The 22209-nt window shown below is 43.9% G+C and overlaps 2 protein-coding genes across 2 annotated transcripts; both read left to right on the plus strand.

Moving 5' to 3' along the window:
- The first annotated feature begins 5373 nt into the window (after positions 1 to 5373).
- On the plus strand, positions 5374 to 6297 carry LOC115077539 (olfactory receptor 11G2-like). The gene has a single exon (XM_029579832.1). It carries the CDS (start codon positions 5374 to 5376, stop codon positions 6295 to 6297), a length of 924 nt encoding a protein of 307 aa, XP_029435692.1.
- Positions 6298 to 20209: 13912 nt separating this feature from the next.
- LOC115077540 (olfactory receptor 11H4-like) lies at positions 20210 to 21133 on the plus strand. The gene has a single exon (XM_029579833.1). The coding sequence runs from the start codon at positions 20210 to 20212 to the stop codon at positions 21131 to 21133; it is 924 nt and encodes a 307-aa protein (XP_029435693.1).
- Positions 21134 to 22209: the final 1076 nt, after the last annotated feature.

The raw sequence follows: 22209 nt of genomic DNA on the forward strand, positions 1-22209 counted from the left end.
ACGGAAAATGGCGCCGGCAGGAGATCGACTGCAGGAGGTCGTTCAGCGAGGCGCCGGAACCCTCGCTGAACGACCTCCTGCAGTCGATCTCCTGCCGGCGCCATTTTCCGTACGAAAACGATTCACGGCGGGAAATCGCTCCCTGACCCCCGCTGGACCTCCAGGAACTTTTGGCCAGCTTGTGGGGGGCCTCCTGACCCCCACGAGACTTGCCAAAAGTCCAGCGGGGGTCCGGAAGGACCTCCTGCCGTCCAATCTTTTTCGTCTATGGCCGCCGCCATTTTTCGGCGCCATTTTGGAAAATGGCGCCGGCTGAAGACGACAAGATTGAGGAGCAGGAGCCCGTTCCGGACCGCTGCCGTTCCGGACCGCCGCTGGACCCGCAGGTTATTTAAGTTATTGGGGGGGGGGGGTTCGGGAGGGTGGGGGATTTAATTTAAAGGGTCGGGGGTGGGTTTTAGGGGGTTTTAGTGTGCCGGCTCACGATTCTAACGATTTATAACGATAAATCGTTAGAATCTGTATTGTATTGTGTTCCATAACGGTTTAAGACGATATTAAAATTATCGGACGATAATTTTAATCGTCCTAAAACGATTCACATCCCTATTGAAATCTCCCATTATTATTGCACTGCCAAATTGGTTGGCTTCCCTGATTACTCTTAGCATTTCATCATCTATCTGACCATTTTGTCAAGGTGGACGGTAGTATACTCCTATGACTATACTCTTACCCAACACACATGGGATTTCTACCATATAGATTCTACTGAGCATTTAGGAGTAGATTTTATAAATTTGCACACACGCGTACTTTTGTTCGGGCACCAGGCGCGAAAAAGAGTACGCGGGATTTCAATAGATACTCGTGTAGCCGCACATATCCATTAAAATCCGGGGTCAGCGCATGCAAGGCTGCTCAAAATCGGCAGCCTGCACGAGCCGAGCCACGCAGCCTGTCTCTGTTCCCTCTGAGGCCGCTCTGAAATCGGAGCGGCCATGGAGGGAACTTTCTTTCGGCCTTCCCCTACCTTCCCTTCCCTTCCCCTACATAACCCACCCCCTCAGCCCTATCTACACCTCCCTATCTTTGTTGAACAAGTTATGCCTGCTCGAGGCAGGTGTAACTTTGCGTGCGCCGGGCCGGCTGCCATGTGCCATGTTCTGGTCTGGGGGCTGGTCCGGAGGCCACAGCCATGCCCCCAGTATGCCTCTGGATGACGCGCCAGCCGTGTCACGCCCCCGACACCCGCTGATGACGTGCCGGTTGCAACACGCCCCCAACACGCCCCCCCCCAGGAAAGCCCCAGGACTTATGTGCGTCCTGGGGCTTTGCGCGCACCGGAAGCCTATGCAAGATAGGCTCGGCGCATGCAGGGGGGGTTTGGGCATTATATATATTGCCGAGTTCCTCTGTGGTATGTGTATAGTCTATATAGTGAACAGAGGTAGTGCACGTGCGTTCTTTGCCTCTGGGGACCTGCTCATGGAACAGGAAACATTTCAGAGAATGCCACCCTGGAGGTTCTGGATGTCTGCTTTCTACCTAAAATCCTAAATTTGGCTTGCAGAATCTCTCTCCCACATTTTCCTATGTCGTTGGTGCCCACATGTACCATGACAGCCGGCTCTTCCCCAGCACTGTCTATAATCCTATTTAGGTGTTGTGTGAGGTCTGCCACCTTCACACTAGGCAGGCAAGTTACCAGGTGGCCTTCATGTCCACCAGCCACCCTGCTATCTACATTTCTAACAATTGAATCACCAACTATGATGGCTGGCCTAATCCTTCCCTCCTGGGCAGTAGCCCTGGGAGACTTGTCTTCAGTGTGAGAGGAGAATACATCACCTGGAGAGCAGGTCCTTGCTACAGGATCACGTCCTGCTACACCAGGGTGATATTCTCCTACTGGGAGACCTTTCTGATCCAAGGCAGCAGTGGAGCTGCCAGACTGGATTTGTGACTTGGCTACTATGTCCTTGAAGGTCTCATCAATGTACCTCTGTGTCTGCCTCAGCTCCTCCAAGACTGCTACTCTAGCCTCTAGAGATCAGACTCATTCCCTGAGAGCCAGAAGCTCTTTGCACTGAGTGCACACATACAGTCTCTCACCGGCAAGTAAAAAAATCATACATATGACAATGGAAAAGACTGGAAAGCCCCCTATTTCTACTGGACTGCTGCTTCCATCTTAATTTTATTGAGTTCCTAGTTAAGTTTAGGATACTAAGAGAGTTTGCATTAGGGTATTTTAAATTTACAGGTGTATATACCAATTAATCTACTAGTTAAATTTAGTGTTATGATTAGTGTGTGTGTGTACCCTTGGCCCGAGGTGCAGGTTGTTACAGCCTGTGAGGAGGAGCCCCACAGGTCCGCACCGTCAGGAGGTGAGGAGTTAGGGTGCTGGAGAGCTCTGTACACAATCGTGGGGGAATCCCCAGCAACCAGGAGATGACGCTTGTATGTTGGTAGGATGGAGTCAGTACTTGGATAGTCTGGAGAGAGAGGGAGCACCAAGCAGACCATGGGACGGTCGGCACTGGGACAGCCAAGGAGGGGGTACTTTGGTAGGTCAGCCCAAGAGGTGGAGCTACAGTGCAGTGGGCATAGACGAGAGAGAGGAGGCAACCCATAATGCGGGGAAGCCCGAGCCCATGAGTAGTAGCTGACATAGACTGGAAGCTGGTAATCAAAGGTGACTGGCTGAGCTTTAGAGAGACAGACTCAAGGAGCAGGACAGTAGACAATGATAGAAAGTCCAAGAGCAAGCCCCGAGGAGCAGGGATGTTCAGAATGGTCCTTGGATAGATGAGCATGGCCCGAGGAGCAGGAAGCGCGAACAGTCTTTTATTTATTTATTTATTTAGAAACCTTTATATACCGGTATTAGTGGGGACATCATACCGGTTTACATTTGAACAAAAAGGCTTGAAAATACATGTTAACAGGGGAAGTGAACTGGGAGGGGGATAACAAGGAGCAGCGTGGAAAGAAAGATTAACATAACATGAACAAGCATAAGTTAACAGAATAATTAGTTCCTTAATATAAGTCTTAAGTACAATGGCACTACCCCGAGGAGCAGGGAAGGCCAATAGGAGCGTCACAAGACACTGCTGTAGTTCCCAGGGAGAACTGAGGAGTAGCGCAGGTAGCAGGTGGAACCCCAGAGGTGTGGTACCAGCCCGAGGAGCAGGGTAGGCCAGAGAGCGAACTCCCCATAGCACACACTGACCCCAGAGGAGCGGGTGACAGACAAGGTCCACATAACGAGCAGGAGCGGCATCTCAGGAACAGGAAGCAGGTGTAGGACTCGTTGCCAAGTCAGTTTGCTGAGGGCGAAGAAGGACCGTAAATACAAGACTCTAAGAACATCATCAGACTGGGATTCCCCCAAGGTTCCTGCCGAAGGAGCTTCAAAGGCAGGGCTTATGGCACACACGCATGCACTTAGGAGGGCCCGGTATCGGAGCAGGAAGCGATGGCATCCTTGCCTCCTCGTGGAGGCCCATGGGACATGGCGATGAATACAGGTCTGTGCAGCGAGCAGACTCGAAGAGGGTAGGAGACCAGCAAAAGCAGTGAGTACTCGCGGTCGCAGCTGTCTGTGACTGACAGGCATAACATTTAGGATACTAAGGGGGTAATTTTCTATCGGTATCACACGCGAACAGGGGATTTTCGCACATGAAAAATCCCTTTTCGCGTGCGATAGCTTGATAGGGGCGGTGGGGAAGAGTCGGGACTGGAAGAGGAGGAGTCAAGGCAGCGTTGGGGCGGACGCAGCAGTAACTTCGCTGGCGGAGATAAGGTAAGATCCTTTATCGCTGTCAGTAGCATGCCCAATAGCACCACCCTTCACGGGGGCACTATTGGGTGCGAAAGCCGGCAGCAATAACACCGCTGTGGTGCGATCGCTGCCGGTGCGGGCAGGCCCGCCCCCCATTATCGCGGAATTCAGTAAGCTGTGCACTGATAGAAAATCCAGGCCTAAGGGAGTTGGAATTAGAGTACTTTATATTTACAGGTGACTTTATATTTACAGAGACTATACAATATTTTAAAGGATCTAAAGTGATTGTGAATGAAGTGAAATGTTAGCACGTAATATTGCATGGGGATGTATCACTTAAAACTGAAGTTTTCTGAAACATTTCTGTGGAGTTTGGGATTTTTTTGTTCATGGTAATGATATATGGAATGGGTGTGATAAATCTGCGAGATCTTCTGACTCTAGTTCTACAATAAAATCTCAGTGTAACTCTGAGCATATTTTTTTCACTTCCTTAGTTTATTTATTTAAAAAAATATATAGGTCAACCTCCCAGCCTTTCTAAAGTGCCCAAGCAGTGTACAGTATTACAATTAAAACAAAATTACTTTGGCCTCACTTTCCCCACTTGTAATTTGTTATCAATATTCTATTTATTTGCTTTTATCATTTTTATTTAGACAGATTTACAAACCAGTTTTTAATAACTCTAAAAATGGTATGCAAAAATGACATCTAACATTCAACAGACAGCACAAAATACAAATGACTGCAAACCTACACTAACATAAAAACTAGCTTCACACAAATAACAAACCACTTCATATAGTAATATACTCAAAATCAAATTCTCTAGATAGAAAATAACTACAATCAAGAACTAATAAATATTAATTCCTTCTGTAAAATAAATATTAATAAAATATCATGACTGTGTAATTGGATTAAATGTTGACCCACTAAGAAGAACAATAGAATTAGGGCCGGATTTCCGGAGGATTTACACACGTAACCGTTCATATGTGCACCGTGCCTATTTTCAAAAGGCCCGGCGACGCGCATAAAGCCCCGGGGCTTGCAAAAGTCCTGGGGCTTGCAAAAAGGGGCGAGGAAGGGTGGTCTGGGGGCAGGGTGGGGTCATGGCCAGAGGCCTCCACATGGTTACTGTGCCGGGGATGGCGAGCCTGCAGTTGGCCGGTGCGCGCAACTTACTTCAGCCCAAGGGCTGAAGTAAGTTTTAAAACAAGAAAAAAAAATGAAAAAGGTAGGGGGGAAAGGGCAGGGGAGGTAGGGGAAGGAAAGGGAAGGTGGGGTGGGGGGGTAGGGAAGTTCCGTCCAAGGCCACTCCAATTTCAGAGTGGCTTGGGAGGGAACGGGGAAGGCAGTGTGGTTCAGTGCGGGCTTGGCGTGCGCAAGGTGCACAATTGTGTACCCCCTTGCGCCCACCAACCCACAATTTTATAACATGTGCGTGCTGGGTAGCGCACGCACATGTACGCCCACGCGCACATTTGAAAATCTACCCCTTAATGAATGAACTTCCATTTCCTATGAATTAGCTGTCTTTATCTCCTTTCAGGTTAAACATTGGAAGAATGCAGGGAGGAAATGAAACGGAAGTGAAAGACTTTATACTTCATGGACTCTTCATCAATCGGGGTACAAAGATTGCTCTATTTCCACTGTTCTTAGTGGTCTACATCCTCACATTGGTTGGGAATATAATGATCATCATGTTGGTATGGTCCAACAATTCTCTTCACAAGCCCATGTACATCTTCCTGGGCAACTTGTCTTTTGTCGAAATCTGGTACACAACTAGCACTGTGCCAAAAATGCTGTCTGGTTTTCTGTCTAAAGAGAACTATATTTCCTTTACTGGTTGCTTCCTACAGTACTATTTCCTATTCTCCTTGGGTACAACTGAGTGTTTCCTTCTTGCCACCATGGGTTATGATCGATATCTGGCTATCTGCCAGCCCCTTCGCTACAACATGTTAATGAGCAGCAGGATATGCTCCTGCCTTGCCTCTTCTTGCTGGATTGCTGGCTTCATTTGGTCTATTCTACCCGTAAGTTTAGTATCACAGCTTCCCTTCTGCAAAGAGAATGAGATTGATCATTTCCTGTGTGATACAGGGCCACTACTAGAACTTTCTTGCATAAGGGATTTTGTGACAGAAGTTGCCAGTTCTATATGCACCTCATGTATGCTTGTTCTTACCTTCTCCTCAACCTGTATATCATATGTTTTCATTATACAAACCACAGTAAGAATTCCATCCTCAACTGGGCGTCACAAAGCCTTTTCCACCTGTGCCTCCCATCTCACTGTGGTGATCATATTCTTTGGATGTGCTATGTACATGTACATTAGGCCCTCAGGGAAGCACCCACTAAACGTAGATAAGTTGGTGGCTGTACTCTATACTATTTTTACTCCTTTGCTGAATCCCATAATTTACAGTCTAAGGAATAAAGAGTTTATAAAGGCAGTAAAAAAGGTCATCAAACATTAACAACTGCATAAAATAGAACAATTTTCTTTTCACCAAATCTATTTAAATTATATATGTCTTGAATGTGTCTCTACAGGACATATTCATCCATCTCTTCATAACCTCATCCTTATATTTATCTATCTGTCTATTTATATTATCTATCCAAACTATCATTCTACCTATTCATTCTCTCATTAATTTGTATGTAGTATCCATGTTTTCTCTTAGTGCTTTCTATTGATCACCAAGTAATATTTGTTTGTGTGTTTTCATGAGATTGTGAATTTCACTTGTAATCTGCATTGGACAATTCCATTAGAAGCTGTGAAACAGAAGAGCATTTAAATAAATGTTGCAAATGATTAAAGGTACTGGATAAACAGCTGCAAAAATAAAATATCCTGTTTTAAAATGTATTATTTCCATTATTATTTGGTCTTTTTATAGGTATTGTAGGACCAGGCAGCTTCAAATCTTTGAAGGCATCATCACCCAACAGATGATTTATTTATTGCTATTTTCAGGTATATTTTGTTATGTTATACTTATAGAATGCCTTCCTTGAAAAAAAGTTCAAGCCAAAGCAGTTTACAATGAGGAAAATAATACAAATAAAATAATAAATAGATCAAAATTAAATAGATCAATAATCCAAGTTGATTCCACTTGTTTCAGTTAATTTTTCTAACTGATGTGATCATACAACCTGAACTCTATGCCACAGTCTTGCAAATCTCTTTTACAGATCTACTTCAAAGTTACGATATAAAACATACCCACAAGATCTTTCTGTGTTTACAGGGATTTAAGGTAATCATTTGTTCTAGGGATGTGAATCGTTTTTGAACGATTAAAATTATCGTCAGATAATTTTAAAATCATCCTAAATCGTTAGAGTTCACGATACAATACAAATGCCCCCGATTTATCGTCAGGGGCATTTGTATTGTATTGTTAAATATGGCACGGGAATTATTTGGGGGAGGGCAGGAAAACCAGCACACCAAAACAACCCCTAAACCCACCCCAACCCTTTAAAACCAATTCCTTACCCTCCCCCACCCTTCCGAACCCCCCCAAAATGTTAAATTACCTGGTGGTCCAGTGGGGGGGGGGGGGGTCCCGGCGCGATCTCCCGCTCTCAGGCCATCGGCGCCATTTTGGCTGCCACTAATTAAAATGGTGCTGATGGCCCGATAAAAAAAAAACCCACCCGACCCTTTAAATCGACCCCCCACCCTCCCGACCCTTTTTTTTTAGGGAGGCCCGCGCCGCTAAAAAAAAAAACCCACCCGACCCTTTAAATCGACCCCACCCTCCTGACCCCCCAAAACCTTTTAAAATTACCTGGTGGTCCAGAGGGGCCTTGGGGGGCCTCGGGGAGAGATCCAGGGGGGCCTTAAGGAGAGGAGAGATCCAGGGGGGCCGCGGGGACAGATTTCCCGTTCCCAGGCATCAGCTGTTCTAAAAAAAAATGGCGCCGATGCCCCTTTGCCCTTACCATGTGACAGGGTATCCGTGCCATTGGCCAGCCCCTGTCACATGGTAGGAGCACTGGATGGCTGGCGCCATCTTTAAAGATGGCACCGGCCATCTTTACTCATCAGCTCCTATTATATAGTATAATAGGGGCTGATGAGTAAAGATGGCCGGCGCTCCTACCATGTGACAGGGGCCGGCCAATGGCACGGATACCCTGTCACATGGTAAGGGCAAAGGAGCATCGGTGCCATTTTTTTTTAGAACAGCTGATGCCTGGGAACGGGAAATCTCTCCCCGAGGCCCCCCTGGATCTCTCCTCTCCCCGATGCCCCCCTGGATCTCTCCCCGAGGCCTCCCGAGGCCCCCCTGGACCACCAGGTAATTTTAAAAGGTTTTGGGGGGGTCGGGAAGGTGGGGTCGATTTAAAGGGTCGGGTGGGTTGTTTTTTTTTTTAGCGGTGCGGGCCTCCCTAAAAAAAAAATTAGCGATGTGAATTGGAATTGGAAATGATTCCAATTCACATATCTTAACGATCAGATTCCCCCCCCCCAGCTGAATCTGATCGTTAAGACGATCTGGCACACGATTCACATCTCTAATTTGTTCAGTGAAAGCTATGCAAAGGGTTGTATTCAATAGAAATATTTCAGTAAAGTCACAGAATGGAGAAAATTCCTTTTTGAATATGATTTAGAGTCAGTTGAAGCAAATTGCAATAGGAGCCAGACCTGTTGTATTTCCCACATATAACCATGTGTGAGAGAGAGAGAGAGAGAGAGAGAGAGCACACCTGGCCATAATGTCATCTCCGTAGATAGGTATTTGTATCCTTATGGTAGGCCCACCTAGTAACTCGAGGTGAAGGTTAGGTATCAGTGTAGGGGGTTAGGGGCCCCTTTGACATTCAATATTAGATGTACGAACAGAACAGTGATCTCTTGTGAACATTTGATGACCCTCGGAGTCATCAAGACTAGTTGGATGCTCTGGGAGCCTCACTTCATCTAAATAGGCCTTGCAGGAGACATTGCACAAGGCAATAAAACCTTACCACACTCACACAGCCTAACACAATTCAAAAAGGTGTTAAAATCAGCATTAAGTCTGTGTGATAACTCCTCCATATTTGCATTGCACCATACAATATGGTGCTATTGCATGCAAAAAAGCCTTAGCACATTTTGATAAATGACCCCCTATATTTCCTGAAAAGTTTTAGAAGATAATCATAATACATTTGAAAACAATGCAATTGCAATTCCCTAAACTCACCATAAGCAGCTTAAGGCAAAGCATAAACTAACTTCCTCCTAATTTAGCATAATATTTGTGAGAAGATATCCAGATGTTTATCTAAGGCAGCACTGATGGGTGTGTCATTATCATACTCTTGGCCCTAAAACATTACAAAGTCCCTAGTCTAGGTGTCATATAGTCAAGACAAGATTCCATGGGAGAAAGTTCAAGTCATTCTTTTTCCCAACTCTCTAATTAGAAGAAATTAACTTGTATAAACATAAAGTCCCCTGGGCTTCTTCCCAAAAGGATGAACTTGAACATCCCTGGCAACATATACATTGAACAAAATAAACATTCTGTGAATAGAAATTTTACATCCCGACTTCTTTTCTTGAGCCTTTCACATACAAGATCTCACAGGTTTGGAGAGTCTTTCATGCCTGCTTACCTTAAAACACTTACTTACAATCCCATGTACTGCTGGAAGCACACATGACACAGTATTGACAACCTCTTTAGGTGAGATGGTCACTCAAATTGTATAGTCTTAGAAATGATAATCATTGTTGTTTTTTGTGTATCTCTTCAATGCTAATTAGCCTTTATTTCTACATATTCAAATGGACTAAGCTGAAGAACTTGTGCACTTCCAGGTCCCATGCGAGCATCATGTTAACACAGAGTAATTTTCAACCATTACATTGTGTGCTGTGAAAAACAGATTAATGGAAAGACTCACAGGAAACATTCTCTGTTAATCCGTGCACATAATTGCAGAAGAATTAAAAATGTCCACTGTGCGCAGAACTTCCTCTGTAGAATTGAAATACATACGTGACCAAGTTTGGTCTCTCTGGGTGCTGGCTACCTGCCAGAAACATAATCCTTTATAAGACCAGGATAGGAGTTGCCATTGTCATTTGGGTTCCCCTGAAAGAAAAAAGCAAATTCTCAGCCCCATAGGCTCAGTGCAGTGATAGAAGTAATGAGGAGACAGAGGTTTCTACCATTAGCAAGAAGAAAGAGTCATTGGCAATTCACCTTCCCAGAATTCCGGATCCACACGATCAATTTCTTCATCCACCTAGTTGATGTAGCTGAAGCGTGAACAATCAAATATTTTATTATGTTCTGGAGACTTTAAGACATCACTCTGAGTAAGTAGCACAGCAACCCCTGTATTGCTCTTTTTTTCCATCATTTAATCTAGTAATACATCAGAAAAAGTCAATAAGATTTCCAGTTTAAGGAACAATTAAACAGAAATTTTTATTTTATCACAGGTGGCACACATAGGGATGTGAATCGTTTTCCATATCGTCTTAACGATAGAAATCGTGTGGCAGGGCAAGAAAATCGTCTTAGGCACGATTTTTTAGTTAAAAAATCGTTAAAAATCGTTTTTTCCGATTAGTGCGCACTAACTCGAGTTAGTGCGCACTAACGGGAGTTAGTGCGCACTAACTGGGAGTTAGTGCGCACTAACTGAAAATGATACAATTTGACACTTTTCAGGTCAGTTAAGGTCAGTTTAGGAATGAATATGTATTCCTATTGGCTGCCCTCTTATTTATTCATGTTACCAAGTTTCCTACTGACAGTATATGGGGGATGGGAAATGGAAACAGTTGGTAGCTTGACAAAACAAGTAATGTGATCAGTCAATGTGACTAGAACTTGTGCCCTAACCCTGATACCAGGGGTATTGTGATCTTCCTGCACACAGTGCCCTATCCCTATTAATACCAGGAGTGTTGTGATCTTCCTGCACACAGTGCCCTATCCCTAATACCAGGGGTGTTGTGATCTTCCTGCACACAGTGCCCTATTCCTGATACTGGGGGTGTTGTGATCTTCCTGCACACAGTGCCCTATTCCTGATACCGGGGGTGTTGTGATCTTCTTGCACACATCCCGATATCAGGGATAGGGCACTGCATGCAGGAAGATCACAACACTCCTGGTATTAATAGGGATAGGGCACTGCATGCAGGAAGATCACAACACTCCTGGTATTAATAGGGATAGGGCACTGCATGCAGGAAGATCACAACACCCCTGGTATCAGGGATAGGGCACTGTGTGCAGGAAGATCACAATACCCCGGAGGAGTGAGGGTCAGGCAGCTCCCCCTTGTCTGTGAAGCCAGCCTCTCACTAGTAATGCAGGGAGGGAGCTGTCTCAGACTTCACCATCCTCCCCCCCCCCCCCCTTACCCACACACCATTCACTAGCTGGGACATGGGGGAAGTCAGGAGTGAGGGTCAGGCAGCTCCCCCCTGTCTGTGAAGCCAGCCTCTCACTAGTAATGCAGGGAGGGAGCTGTCTCAGACTTCACCATCCACCCCCCCCCCCCTCACCCACACACCATTCACTAGCTGGGACATGGGGAAGTCAGGAGTGAGGGACAGGCAGCTCCCCCCTGTCTGTCAAGCCAGCCTCTCACTAGTAATGCAGGGAGGGAGCTGTCTCAGACTTCACCATCCTCCCCCCCCCCACCCACACACCATTCACTAGCTGGGACATGGGGGAAGTCAGGAGTGAGGGTCAGGCAGCTCCCCCCTGTCTGTGAAGCCAGCCTCTCACTAGTAATGCAGGGAGGGAGCTGTCTCAGACTTCACCATCCACCCCCCCCCCCTCACCCACACACCATTCACTAGCTGGGACATGGGGGAAGTCAGGAGTGAGGGTCAGGCAGCTCCCCCCTGTCTGTGAAGCCAGCCTCTCACTAGTAATGCAGGGAGGGAGCTGTCTCAGACTTCACCATCCTCCCCCCCCCTCACCCACACACCATTCACTAGCTGGGACATGGGGGAAGTCAGGAGTGAGGGTCAGGCAGCTCCCCCCTGTCTGTGAAGCCAGCCTCTCACTAGTAATGCAGGGAGGGAGCTGTCGCAGACTTCACCATCCTCCCCCCCCCCTCACCCACACACCATTCACTAGCTGGGACATGGGGGAAGTCAGGAGTGAGGGTCAGGCAGCTCCCCCCTGTCTGTGAAGCCAGCCTCTCACTAGTAATGCAGGGAGGGAGCTGTCTCAGACTTCACCATCCTCCCCCCCCCCCCCCTCACCCACACACCATTCACTAGCTGGGGCATGGGGGAAGTCAGGAGTGAGGGTCAGGCAGCTCCCCCCTGTCTGTGAAGCCAGCCTCTCACTAGTAATGCAGGGAGGGAGCTGTCTCAGACTTCACCATCCACCCCCCCCCCCTCACCCACACACCATTCACTAGCTGGGACATGGGGGAAGTCAGGAGTGAGGGTCAGGCAGCTCCCCCCTGTCTGTGAAGCCAGCCTCTCACTAGTAATGCAGGGAGGAAGCTGTCTCAGACTTCACCATCCTCCCCCCCCCTCACCCACACACCATTCACTAGCTGGGACATGGGGGAAGTCAGGAGTGAGGGTCAGGCAGCTCCCCCCTGTCTGTGAAGCCAGCCTCTCACTAGTAATGCAGGGAGGGAGCTGTCTCAGACTTCACCATCCTCCCCCCCCCCCTCACCCACACACCATTCACTAGCTGGGACATGGGGGAAGTCAGGAGTGAGGGTCAGGCAGCTCCCCCCTGTCTGTGAAGCCAGCCTCTCACTAGTAATGCAGGGAGGGAGCTGTCTCAGACTTCACCATCCTCCCCCCCCCCCCCCTCACCCACACACCATTCACTAGCTGGGACATGGGAGAAGTCAGGAGTGAGGGTCAGGCAGCTCCCCCCTGTCTGTGAAGCCAGCCTCTCACTAGTAATGCAGGGAGGGAGCTGTCTCAGACTTCACCATCCTCCCCCCCCCCCCCTCACCACACACCATTCACTAGCTGGGACATGGGGGAAGTCAGGAGTGAGGGTCAGGCAGCTCCCCCCTGTCTGTGAAGCCAGCCTCTCACTAGTAATGCAGGGAGGGAGCTGTCTCAGACTGGTATCAGGGTTAGGGCACTGTGTGCAGGAAGATCACAACACTCCTGGTATTAATAGGGATAGGGCACTGTAAGAGATGACTGTAGTAGATTGAATAAAGATCTGATGTTTCTGCTCTCCTCACACCAAACAAAAACAACACACAAGCAGAGAAGCCCTTCTTACAAAGCTGAGCTAGTGAGTTAAGTAGGAGGAAAAGTAAACATACTGGTGCCAGTGTGGCTACTTAAAAAATACACTTACCAACAATCAATTACATATATTTGAACTGTGTACAGTTCCAGCCAGGACCACCTTTCTAAAATGCACAGTGATTGGCAAATTCAACATGCACTAGCATTTCAGGTGCCTGCTAACAAAAATAATAAACAAACAAGTTCTAGTCACGTGAGTGCTGATCATTACATTACTTTTTTTGTCAAGCTTCCAACTGTTTCCATTTCACATCCCCCCAACCATATTGGTAACATCAATAGATAAGAGCACAGCCAGCCAATAGGAATACATACATACATATTCATTCCTAAGTGACCTTTACTGACCTGGGAAGTGTGAACACTTTGTTTCATTTTCTGTTGGTGTTCGTTAGTTTCCAGTTCCATTTCCCATCCCCCCAACCATCACCTCAGTGGTAACCTTGGTAACATCAATAGATAAGAGGGCAGCCAGCCAATAGGAACACATATTCATTCCTAACTGACCTTCAGTGACCTGGAAAGTGTTTATTTGTATCATTTTCAGTTAGTGCGCACTAAATTGAGTTAGTGCGCACTAACGGGGAGTTAGTGCGCACTAACTCGAGTTAGTGCGCACTAACACGATTTAACGATTTTTAACGATAAATCGTTAGAATTTCTATTGTATCGTGTTCTATAACGATTTAAGACGATATAAACATTATCGGACGATAATTTTAATCGTTGAAAAACGATTCACATCCCTACACATTAAGGTGAATTTTCAAAAGGCTGCACATGGAAAAATTACCATATATTCACTTAAATAGCATATACTCATATGAATGCAATTTTTAAAAGTCAAACATACATACATAAATATGCACATGTAAAAATGGGGCAGTCTAGAGGTATTCTGGGACAGGGCCAAAATGAATATATTTAAGTTTCTACTTTATAAGAGTCATATGCATGTAGATTTGTCAATTTACTCGCATATATTTATACCTGCTGATTATCTAGATGAAGTGATATTAAACATTTATTGTGAATTACAGACCAGGTGAGAGGTCTGGGTAAACTGGGGGGAGATCAGATTGAAGGGCCCAGTAGGGTTTCGATGATCCTGGAGATGGATTGGGTGATCTGGTGGAGGAATCCAAAATCGGGTTCATTTCCTTCACGCACATGTAGATAGGGATTTATGCGGCTAAATCCTAAGGTAAAATCTCTGTGTGCATATGTTTAAAATAGAAAGTAGGAATGTACACGTTAAACTATATTATATACGCATACAGCGGTTCAACACCATGTGGCCGGATAAATATAGTAACATAGTAATGATCGCAGAAGAAAGACCAAATGGTCCATCCCCAAGCCTTAAGTTAAAGGTAGCATTATTTAAAATCAAAACTAAGCAACTGCCAAAACCCATAACAAAATTATTACAAGCAGCATTTTTACAAGGTGAGCATCCTTCTTAATAATTCAGACAGTGCTGCTTGAATGTGCTTTGCTTAGGACTTAGCTATAGAAGCAATCATATGCTTTATCCCTAATGTCAAACTTATATACTGATTTCTCACTTTATAAAGAACTTATGGGATACAATTACTGTATGAAATAAAGCAACCTTCATATAGCACTAGGTTCCTGAGAAATGTATCGGGTAACCTAGCAGAGCTGAAATAGCTTCTGTGTGCGGTGTTGTATAATCATAGGTTGCTTAGAATACTTTGTCAAGCTAGCCTCAGCTTAGCTATTGTAGTTAGTAAAGTACTTAACTTGAAAATTGTTGCCAAGTGCCGCAAAAAGTACTTAACTTAGAAGTTGTTACCATATGCTGCGATGTACTGTAAATCCAATGACAAGGTCCCCTTCAGGTACGCAATTATGTTTCCCGGCCGGGGCTGTGCATTAAACATCCTGCGAACGGATCCCTTTCAAGTCCTCATCGCCGCTTGCTGTCTAAACACCGGACTCTGCAGGGTTTTGGAATCTCTTCCTTCTTCAGGGGTGCAGCAAGCTGATAAATAGCGGCCAATCCTATGGATATGCAACTTAATATTTATGATCAGCGCAGAGTTAAAGTAATCTTCCCGTATGTAGCTACAGTAATCTTTGCACATACAGGGGGGGAACTGCATAGATCAACAAAGCAAACTGGAAAAAAAAATCATTGTGCAAAATTCACTAGAAAAAGTGTTTAAATCTGGAGGCCCAGCAGTTTTAACCATTAAAACAAATGATTGTGTTAACTTTTCATTGCAGTCAATAGAAAACGTTTCTGAAAAATCAACCCGCATTCTCCCTCTGTATGTAGGAGTAGTTGCTTTCAAGATTATAGACCTTAGGAAACTGGGGGAGCTGATGCATTGATTAGAATGCCAGAGCAGGGCATCACACTGACAGAACAAAAGCATGGACAACACACACAGAAGCAGACTGGCACTACTTTTGAAAAAAAACAAAAACCAAAGCACTGTTTGCAATTTCTTTTACCCTTTTTTTCTGCTTTTGTAATATCATTATTATTTAAAAAAAAAATAAAGGAATCAGTTTGGTAAGTGTATTGCTTCCTAGTAGTATGGGGTTCAATGTTCATATGCAATTTTCAGAATTATATATCTGGGACACTTACAGCTGGATATTAAAAATTTGACCTTTGCTTGGATATATTGCTTTGCATTATTTTATCATAGCCATGAGTCTGTTTTTCCACCTATCGTCATTATGGGGTAGATTTTAAAAGGTGTGCACGCTACCCTGCGCGCACACATGTACGCCCGATTTTATAACATGCACGCGCAGGCCTTAGTCATTTATATCTTATCTGGCTAAGTTACGATGTATATTCAGTGGCACAGTGAAGCCGCAAAAATATACGCATATAAATATATATATATATATACCTTTCACCCCCCTCTCCTATCCACCTGTCTCTTCCCTCCTCTTCGTTCTTAGATCCTCATATTTAATCAATTAATTGTTTTATTGTAACTTTTCTTCCATTTCCGCTCCCTCTGCTTCCTTTGTTTAATGTAAACCGATGTGATGTCCATACGAACTTCGGTATATAAAAGTGTTTAAATAAATTAAATAAATATATATATATATATATATATACTCACTTAGCCAGTTAAGTCTATCTGGCTAAATTTAGACCTGGTCTAGGGAGTAAATATACTTACACATATACGTATGCGGCTAACTCAGAATATCAGTAATTATTAGAGATGTGCATTCGTTTTTCCTAAATTAGGCACACTCACAAAATTAGGCACCTCACGAAATTGCCTAATTCAGTATGGTTCAGTGGAACTGAAAAATGAATAGAATTTTTCCAAAATTTCAGAAAAATTCATTTTGCGGGTTAGTGCGCACTAACTTTGACCCATTAGTGTGCACTATTGGGAGTTAGCGTGCACTAACAAGAGTGAGTGTGCACTAACCCGAAACAAATCCCCGAACCATGAGAAAAACAAAATTACCCACGGGGGGGCCCAAAACGATCAACAAAAATTATGCACAGCCTTAGTAATTATACAACTATCTCACTTTTTCCCCAATCCGCCCAGTACACACCTACTTTTTGTGCATGTAAATTTTGGTTGTATAAGGGACATGGCTAAGTGGCAACTGCTGAACATAGGCACATATTCAGCAGCTTTTGATATTGGGCCCTCTATATTTAATATCTGTGCAACCCTTAAATTTGGCACATGGCAAGTAGCAATGGGTGTAGGCTGGCTTTGCCATCCCTCCTGTCCAAGAACAGGAAGGATCCTCCAGAATGGTAACTCTGGATTTCAGAGGGGTGACAGAGGATTGGGGAGCTTAGGCCTTCCTGCAGAGAGGTACTTACAGGGCTTGATTTAGGGAGATGACTGTGAATCAGAGAAGAACTGTTTCCTGGGGTGGGAGGGGAACAGGGGGTGCAGGGTGCGGTTTATACTCCAGAGTAGTTTTATCACACTGTGGGAGAGTTCTGATTTTGGGAGGCTTTCACTGGGGGACTTTGACTTGTGAAACTTTATTAGTGGGGAGTGATATGACTCAGAGGGTACTGTAAGGGTGATGAGGCAGAAATGGGAGGCTATTTCTCCAGGGGGCTGTTTGCTGGCTTGGAGGGGATAGCTTTTTCAGGAGGGTATTGGTTTGTGGATAGGGAATCTTGACTCTTTATTTTTTGGGGTGAGGAGTTTGAATGGCAGTGATATAGTGAGGTACATGCTAATGAATGGATGCGGTATCCAGGGAGGGATTATGCCAGTTATCATGGGCTGTTCTAGTAAGCTAGGGAAGGGGAAATGATATTGATTGGGAGTGGGATGCTGATAATCTGCATGGTGGGAGGAGGGAGGAAATCTCCCCATCCCTGTTACTTGTTGTTTTTTCTTCAGGGTGGTGAGTAAGCTAGATATAAAGACTAGTGATGTGCTGTCATTTGAAACATCAAGATTTTCTTTGTCATTTTTAAAACTAAACAATTGAAAATACAAAATTTTATCTTTTCTTTTCTATTATTCTTTTACACGCACTATTGCAAACAGTGTGCACCAGTATCCCTGACAAACATCCCAACCAGGTCGTCTCTGGAGACCCCTTCTACTACCTCACTCCTCCACTCCTCCTTAGATGTGGCCATTTCCCCAGAAAAGGTAATATTTATTTACAAAAAAAAAATAGACCCCTGTAACAGGCCCCACTCCAAATCCCTCTCTCCTCCCCTTTATTTAAAAATACACCCTCCCCCAAGGAGCTGGCCACTATTGTCCAACCTAGCCCTTCATCCAAGCCCCTGTAGATTTAACAAATTTGCCCTAGTGTTCTACTGGGAACCTAGAGTGAACCCTCCACTCCTGAACCCAGAGACCACCATTTTCCAAAATGGTGCCAGATGGCCTTATGCTCCTATCATGTGACAGGGCTTCTATTGCCATTGTATTCCTTTAATTACATTTAATATTGTTCCTTGCGGATCAACACCTCCCAAGATTACATTTATTTCATGTAACATGAAGACCAAGAAAAAAAAATACCATTCATTGGGGTGGGTGGTACTGATTGGTGTTAATCCATGCAAACCTTAAATTATAGTTTTGCAACTGAACACGCTTATTGGGTATCATACTGTGGAAATACAGAAAATCCATAATGAGCAGCTCCAAGATCAAGTTTTAGGCACTGGTAGTTTTCTTAATAAAAGAGGTGCCGGGTCAGTGAAAGCTTTCAGGGCAGTGAAAGTTTCCACTTTTTACATTTTCCCCCAGTGAGGGAAATGAAGTAAATTTCTAAAAGTTTCTGTTTGTTGACCTGAAAGAGAATCGCATTTAGAAGCTGCAAAGAAAGAGCTGTGGAAAGTATTGAACAGATCTCCGCCCCAGCTCTGTTCCTCCATTTGGTTTTGCATGGGGCAATCCTCAGACATTCGTCTGTGCCACTTATCTCAGGATGAACTGGATAGAGCATCTGAAATCTCCTTGCTCGGGCCATTTTGGTTTTATTGCAAATCAAGCCCATGTGTTTTGTTTCCCTGTGAGACTAAAGCTATTTCACGATGTATGAGGGTTTTCTAAACCAGTTTGATGTCCAAAACTTATACACAGGCACAAGATCTCTTTGAGAATTTTCCCCTGGAAAGTCCATTATTTTTGCCTAGAAATTAGTGTCTTCCACTATAGTGAAGATGGAAGCTTCAAAGAATAAGTAGGATAGGGACATTTTTCATTGTGACTCACATAGCTTATTAGATAATATGGCATCTAAATGTTAAAATAAATACATAGAATGGAAGAATCTGTGAAGGTCAATTTTCATGCTGTTGCTGCTGCATCACAACTGAAAAGAAAACAATATAAATGGTGTTGAAACTGGGTGGGAGACACCGGGAAAATTGAGCGCCCGGTTTTCAACCTACGAGCCGCGGGCCGATTTCACATTTTTTTAAAAAAACTTTTTATAACTTTCGGGACCTCCGACTTAATATCGCCATGATATTAAGTTGGAGGGTGCACAGAAAAGCAGTTTTTACTGCTTTTATGTGCACTTTCCTGGTGCCGAAGAAATGAATGCCTACCTTTGGGTAGGCGCTTACTTTCTGAAAGTAAAATGTGCGGCTTGGCTACACATTTTACTTTCTGAATCGCGCGGGCATAACTAATAGGGCCATCAACATGCATTTCCATGTTGCGGGCGCTATTAGTTTTGGGGTGGTTGGACGCGTGTTTTCGGTGCGTTATTACCCCTTACTGAATAAGGGGTAAAGCTAGCGCGTTGAAAACGCGCGTCCAAATGCGGGTTAACAGTGCGCTTTACCGGAGCGCACTGTACTGTATCGGCTCGTTAGAAAATGAACTTTGATGAAACAATGTTGTCTGTAATTTGGATAGACAGGTCAGTACTGAAAGAACATAAGAACATAAGAAAATGCCATACTGGGTCAGACCAAGGGTCCATCAAGCCCAGCATCCTGTCTCCAACAGTGGCCAATCCAGGCCACAAGAACCTGGCAAGTACCCAAAAACTAAGTCTATTCCATGAAACCATTGCTAATGGCTAATGGCAGTGGCTATTCTCTAAGTGAACTTAATAGCAGGTAATGGACTTCTCCTCCAAGAACTTATCCAATCCTTTTTTAAACACAGCTATACTAACTGCACTAATCACATTCTCTGGCAACAAATTCCAGAGTTTAATTGTGCATTGAGTAAAAAATAATTTTCTCTGATTAGTTTTAAATGTGCCCTATGCTAACTTCATGGAGTGCCCCCAAGTCTTTGGGCATGCAATGTGTTTTAGATTTTTATATGCTTATAGTATTAATAGATAGGTGTAGGGCAAAGCCTTATGACTTTTGTTAGTGTCTTCATTTCCATAATGTATCAGTTCTAACCTGGTTCTCCCATGAACTCTTTGTATGATCTTGTGCATGTCATGTTTTCTGCCAAGGCCTCACAATATCTGTTTATTTTTCTATCAAAGGAATAATAATTATAGAGTATCAGAAATGTGTCATTGGAGAAAATTAAGATCCTTTGAAAATTAATCTTATTTGAATTAATAAATGAACTCCTTTTTCCTCTGATTTAGCTATTCTTACTTTTTTCAGGTTTAACACTGGAAGGATGCCAGGAGAAAACCAGACAAAAATGATTGAATTTATTCTCCGTGGAATTGCCACAAATGGTGGCGCACAAATTGCACTATTTATGCTGTTCTTAGGGCTCTACATCCTTACGTTGGTTGGAAATGCAATGGTCATCATGTTGGTGAGGTCCAACACTTCCCTTCACAAGCCCATGTACATCTTCCTGGGCAACTTGTCATTTGTTGAAATCTGGTACACAACTATCACTGTGCCGAAAATGTTGTGTGGCTTTCTCTATAAAGATAACTACATTTCCTTTACAGGCTGCTTCCTGCAGTATTTTTTCTTCTTCTCCATGGGTCAAACTGAATGTTGCCTTCTTGCTGTCATGGGTTATGATCGATATCTGGCTATCTGCCAGCCCCTCCGCTACCATATGTTAATGAACAGCAGAATATGCTCCATCCTCTCTGCTTTGTGCTGGATCAATGGGTTCCTCTGGTCTGTGGTTCCAATAACTGTAGTATCGCGACTGCCCTTCTATGGGGAGAATGAGATCGATCATTTCCTTTGTGATACAGGGCCACTATTGGAAATTTCATGTGTGAGATATTTTGCAACGGAGGTGACCAGTGCTGTAACCATTTCATTTGTGCTCCTTGTTACCTTTTCCTTCACCTGCATCTCATATATTTTCATTTTAGTAACCACTATAAGAATCCCTTCCTCATCTGGGCGTCGCAAAGCCTTTTCTACCTGTGCCGCCCATCTTACTGTGGTGATCATGTTCTTTGGATGTGCAATGTACATGTACATTAGACCCTCAGGGCACCACCCATTCTACTTTGATAAGTCAGTGGCTGTATTCTATACTATTGTGACTCCTTTGCTGAATCCTATAATCTATAGCATGAGAAACAAGGAGTTCATACAGGCAGTAAAAAAGGTAATCAAACATTAAAAATGGATTGGAATATAAGAATTTTTTTTCACTAAATCTTTCCATAGTAGTGTATATATTTCTGGAATGTGTCTGTACAGGATTTATTTTTCTATCCATTTATCTATTCATAATCTCATTGTTTATATCTATCTACATTTGATTTAATTTATCTTCTGCCTTTCAGATACTTCAAAGCAGATAGCATTCAGGTACTGTAGGTATTTCCCTGTCCCCAGAGGGCTTACAATCTAATTGGTGATTTTTTAAAAACATTTTATATTTATTACTTTTTTTTTTAATCAAAAATTACAAAGAAATAAACTTTGCAAATGCAATAATAGGCTGAACAACATGTGTTATCATAATCTAAACAAATAATAAAAGAAATTTTTTACTTTTTTTTTTAAATTTTTCTACACATATTCAGCACTTTTCATCATAGAGGTAATATGCAGGAGATTAAACAATGTAAATGAGGATTAATAAAAAAGAAATATTAACTAACTTACTATCACAGATAACTATGAAAGGCTCCAACTTAATAATCTAATTACCTCTTTCATTAATAGAAACTAGCATACTAGCATTCAAGAATTCTTGTAATTGAGTGACTTCAAAGAAAATATATATATTCCCATGCAGTTTTAATACACATTTACATGGATATTTAGTAATCATAGTTGTACTTAAAGCAATAACATTAGGCTTTAAGGAAAGAAAAGCCCTACATCTAATCTGTGTACTTCTAGCAAGGTCGGGGTAGATCCTAACCAAACCTCCCAGAAATAATGTACCCATATTCTTAAAATATGCCTGCATCACAGAATTAATTTCTTGTTGGGTCTGAAAAGTCACTAAGGGCCTCATTTTCTAACGCTAGCGCAATCATGCGCTAGCGTCATCAGGGCAGAGTCGGCCCCGTAAGAGGAGGAGTCGGGGATTCACCGGGGCCGACTCCGTGAAGAAGGCGCAGACAGAGAAAAGGTAAGGAGCCTTTTTGCTGCCTATTTCGCGCCCAATAACTACACCTTTTATGGTGTAGTTATTGGGCACGATGCCCTCAGCGATCGCACCGCGGAGGTGCAATTGCTGCC

Source organism: Rhinatrema bivittatum, chromosome 16 (assembly GCF_901001135.1).
Source record: "Rhinatrema bivittatum chromosome 16, aRhiBiv1.1, whole genome shotgun sequence".
In the NCBI taxonomy this organism is placed as follows: Eukaryota; Metazoa; Chordata; class Amphibia; order Gymnophiona; family Rhinatrematidae; genus Rhinatrema; species Rhinatrema bivittatum.

Bases quoted from the DNA above. Each gene is read 5' to 3' on its own strand.
- LOC115077540 (XM_029579833.1), top strand. From the start codon at position 20,210: ATGCCAGGAGAAAACCAGACAAAAATGATTGAATTTATTCTCCGTGGA.
- LOC115077539 (XM_029579832.1), top strand. From the start codon at position 5,374: ATGCAGGGAGGAAATGAAACGGAAGTGAAAGACTTTATACTTCATGGA.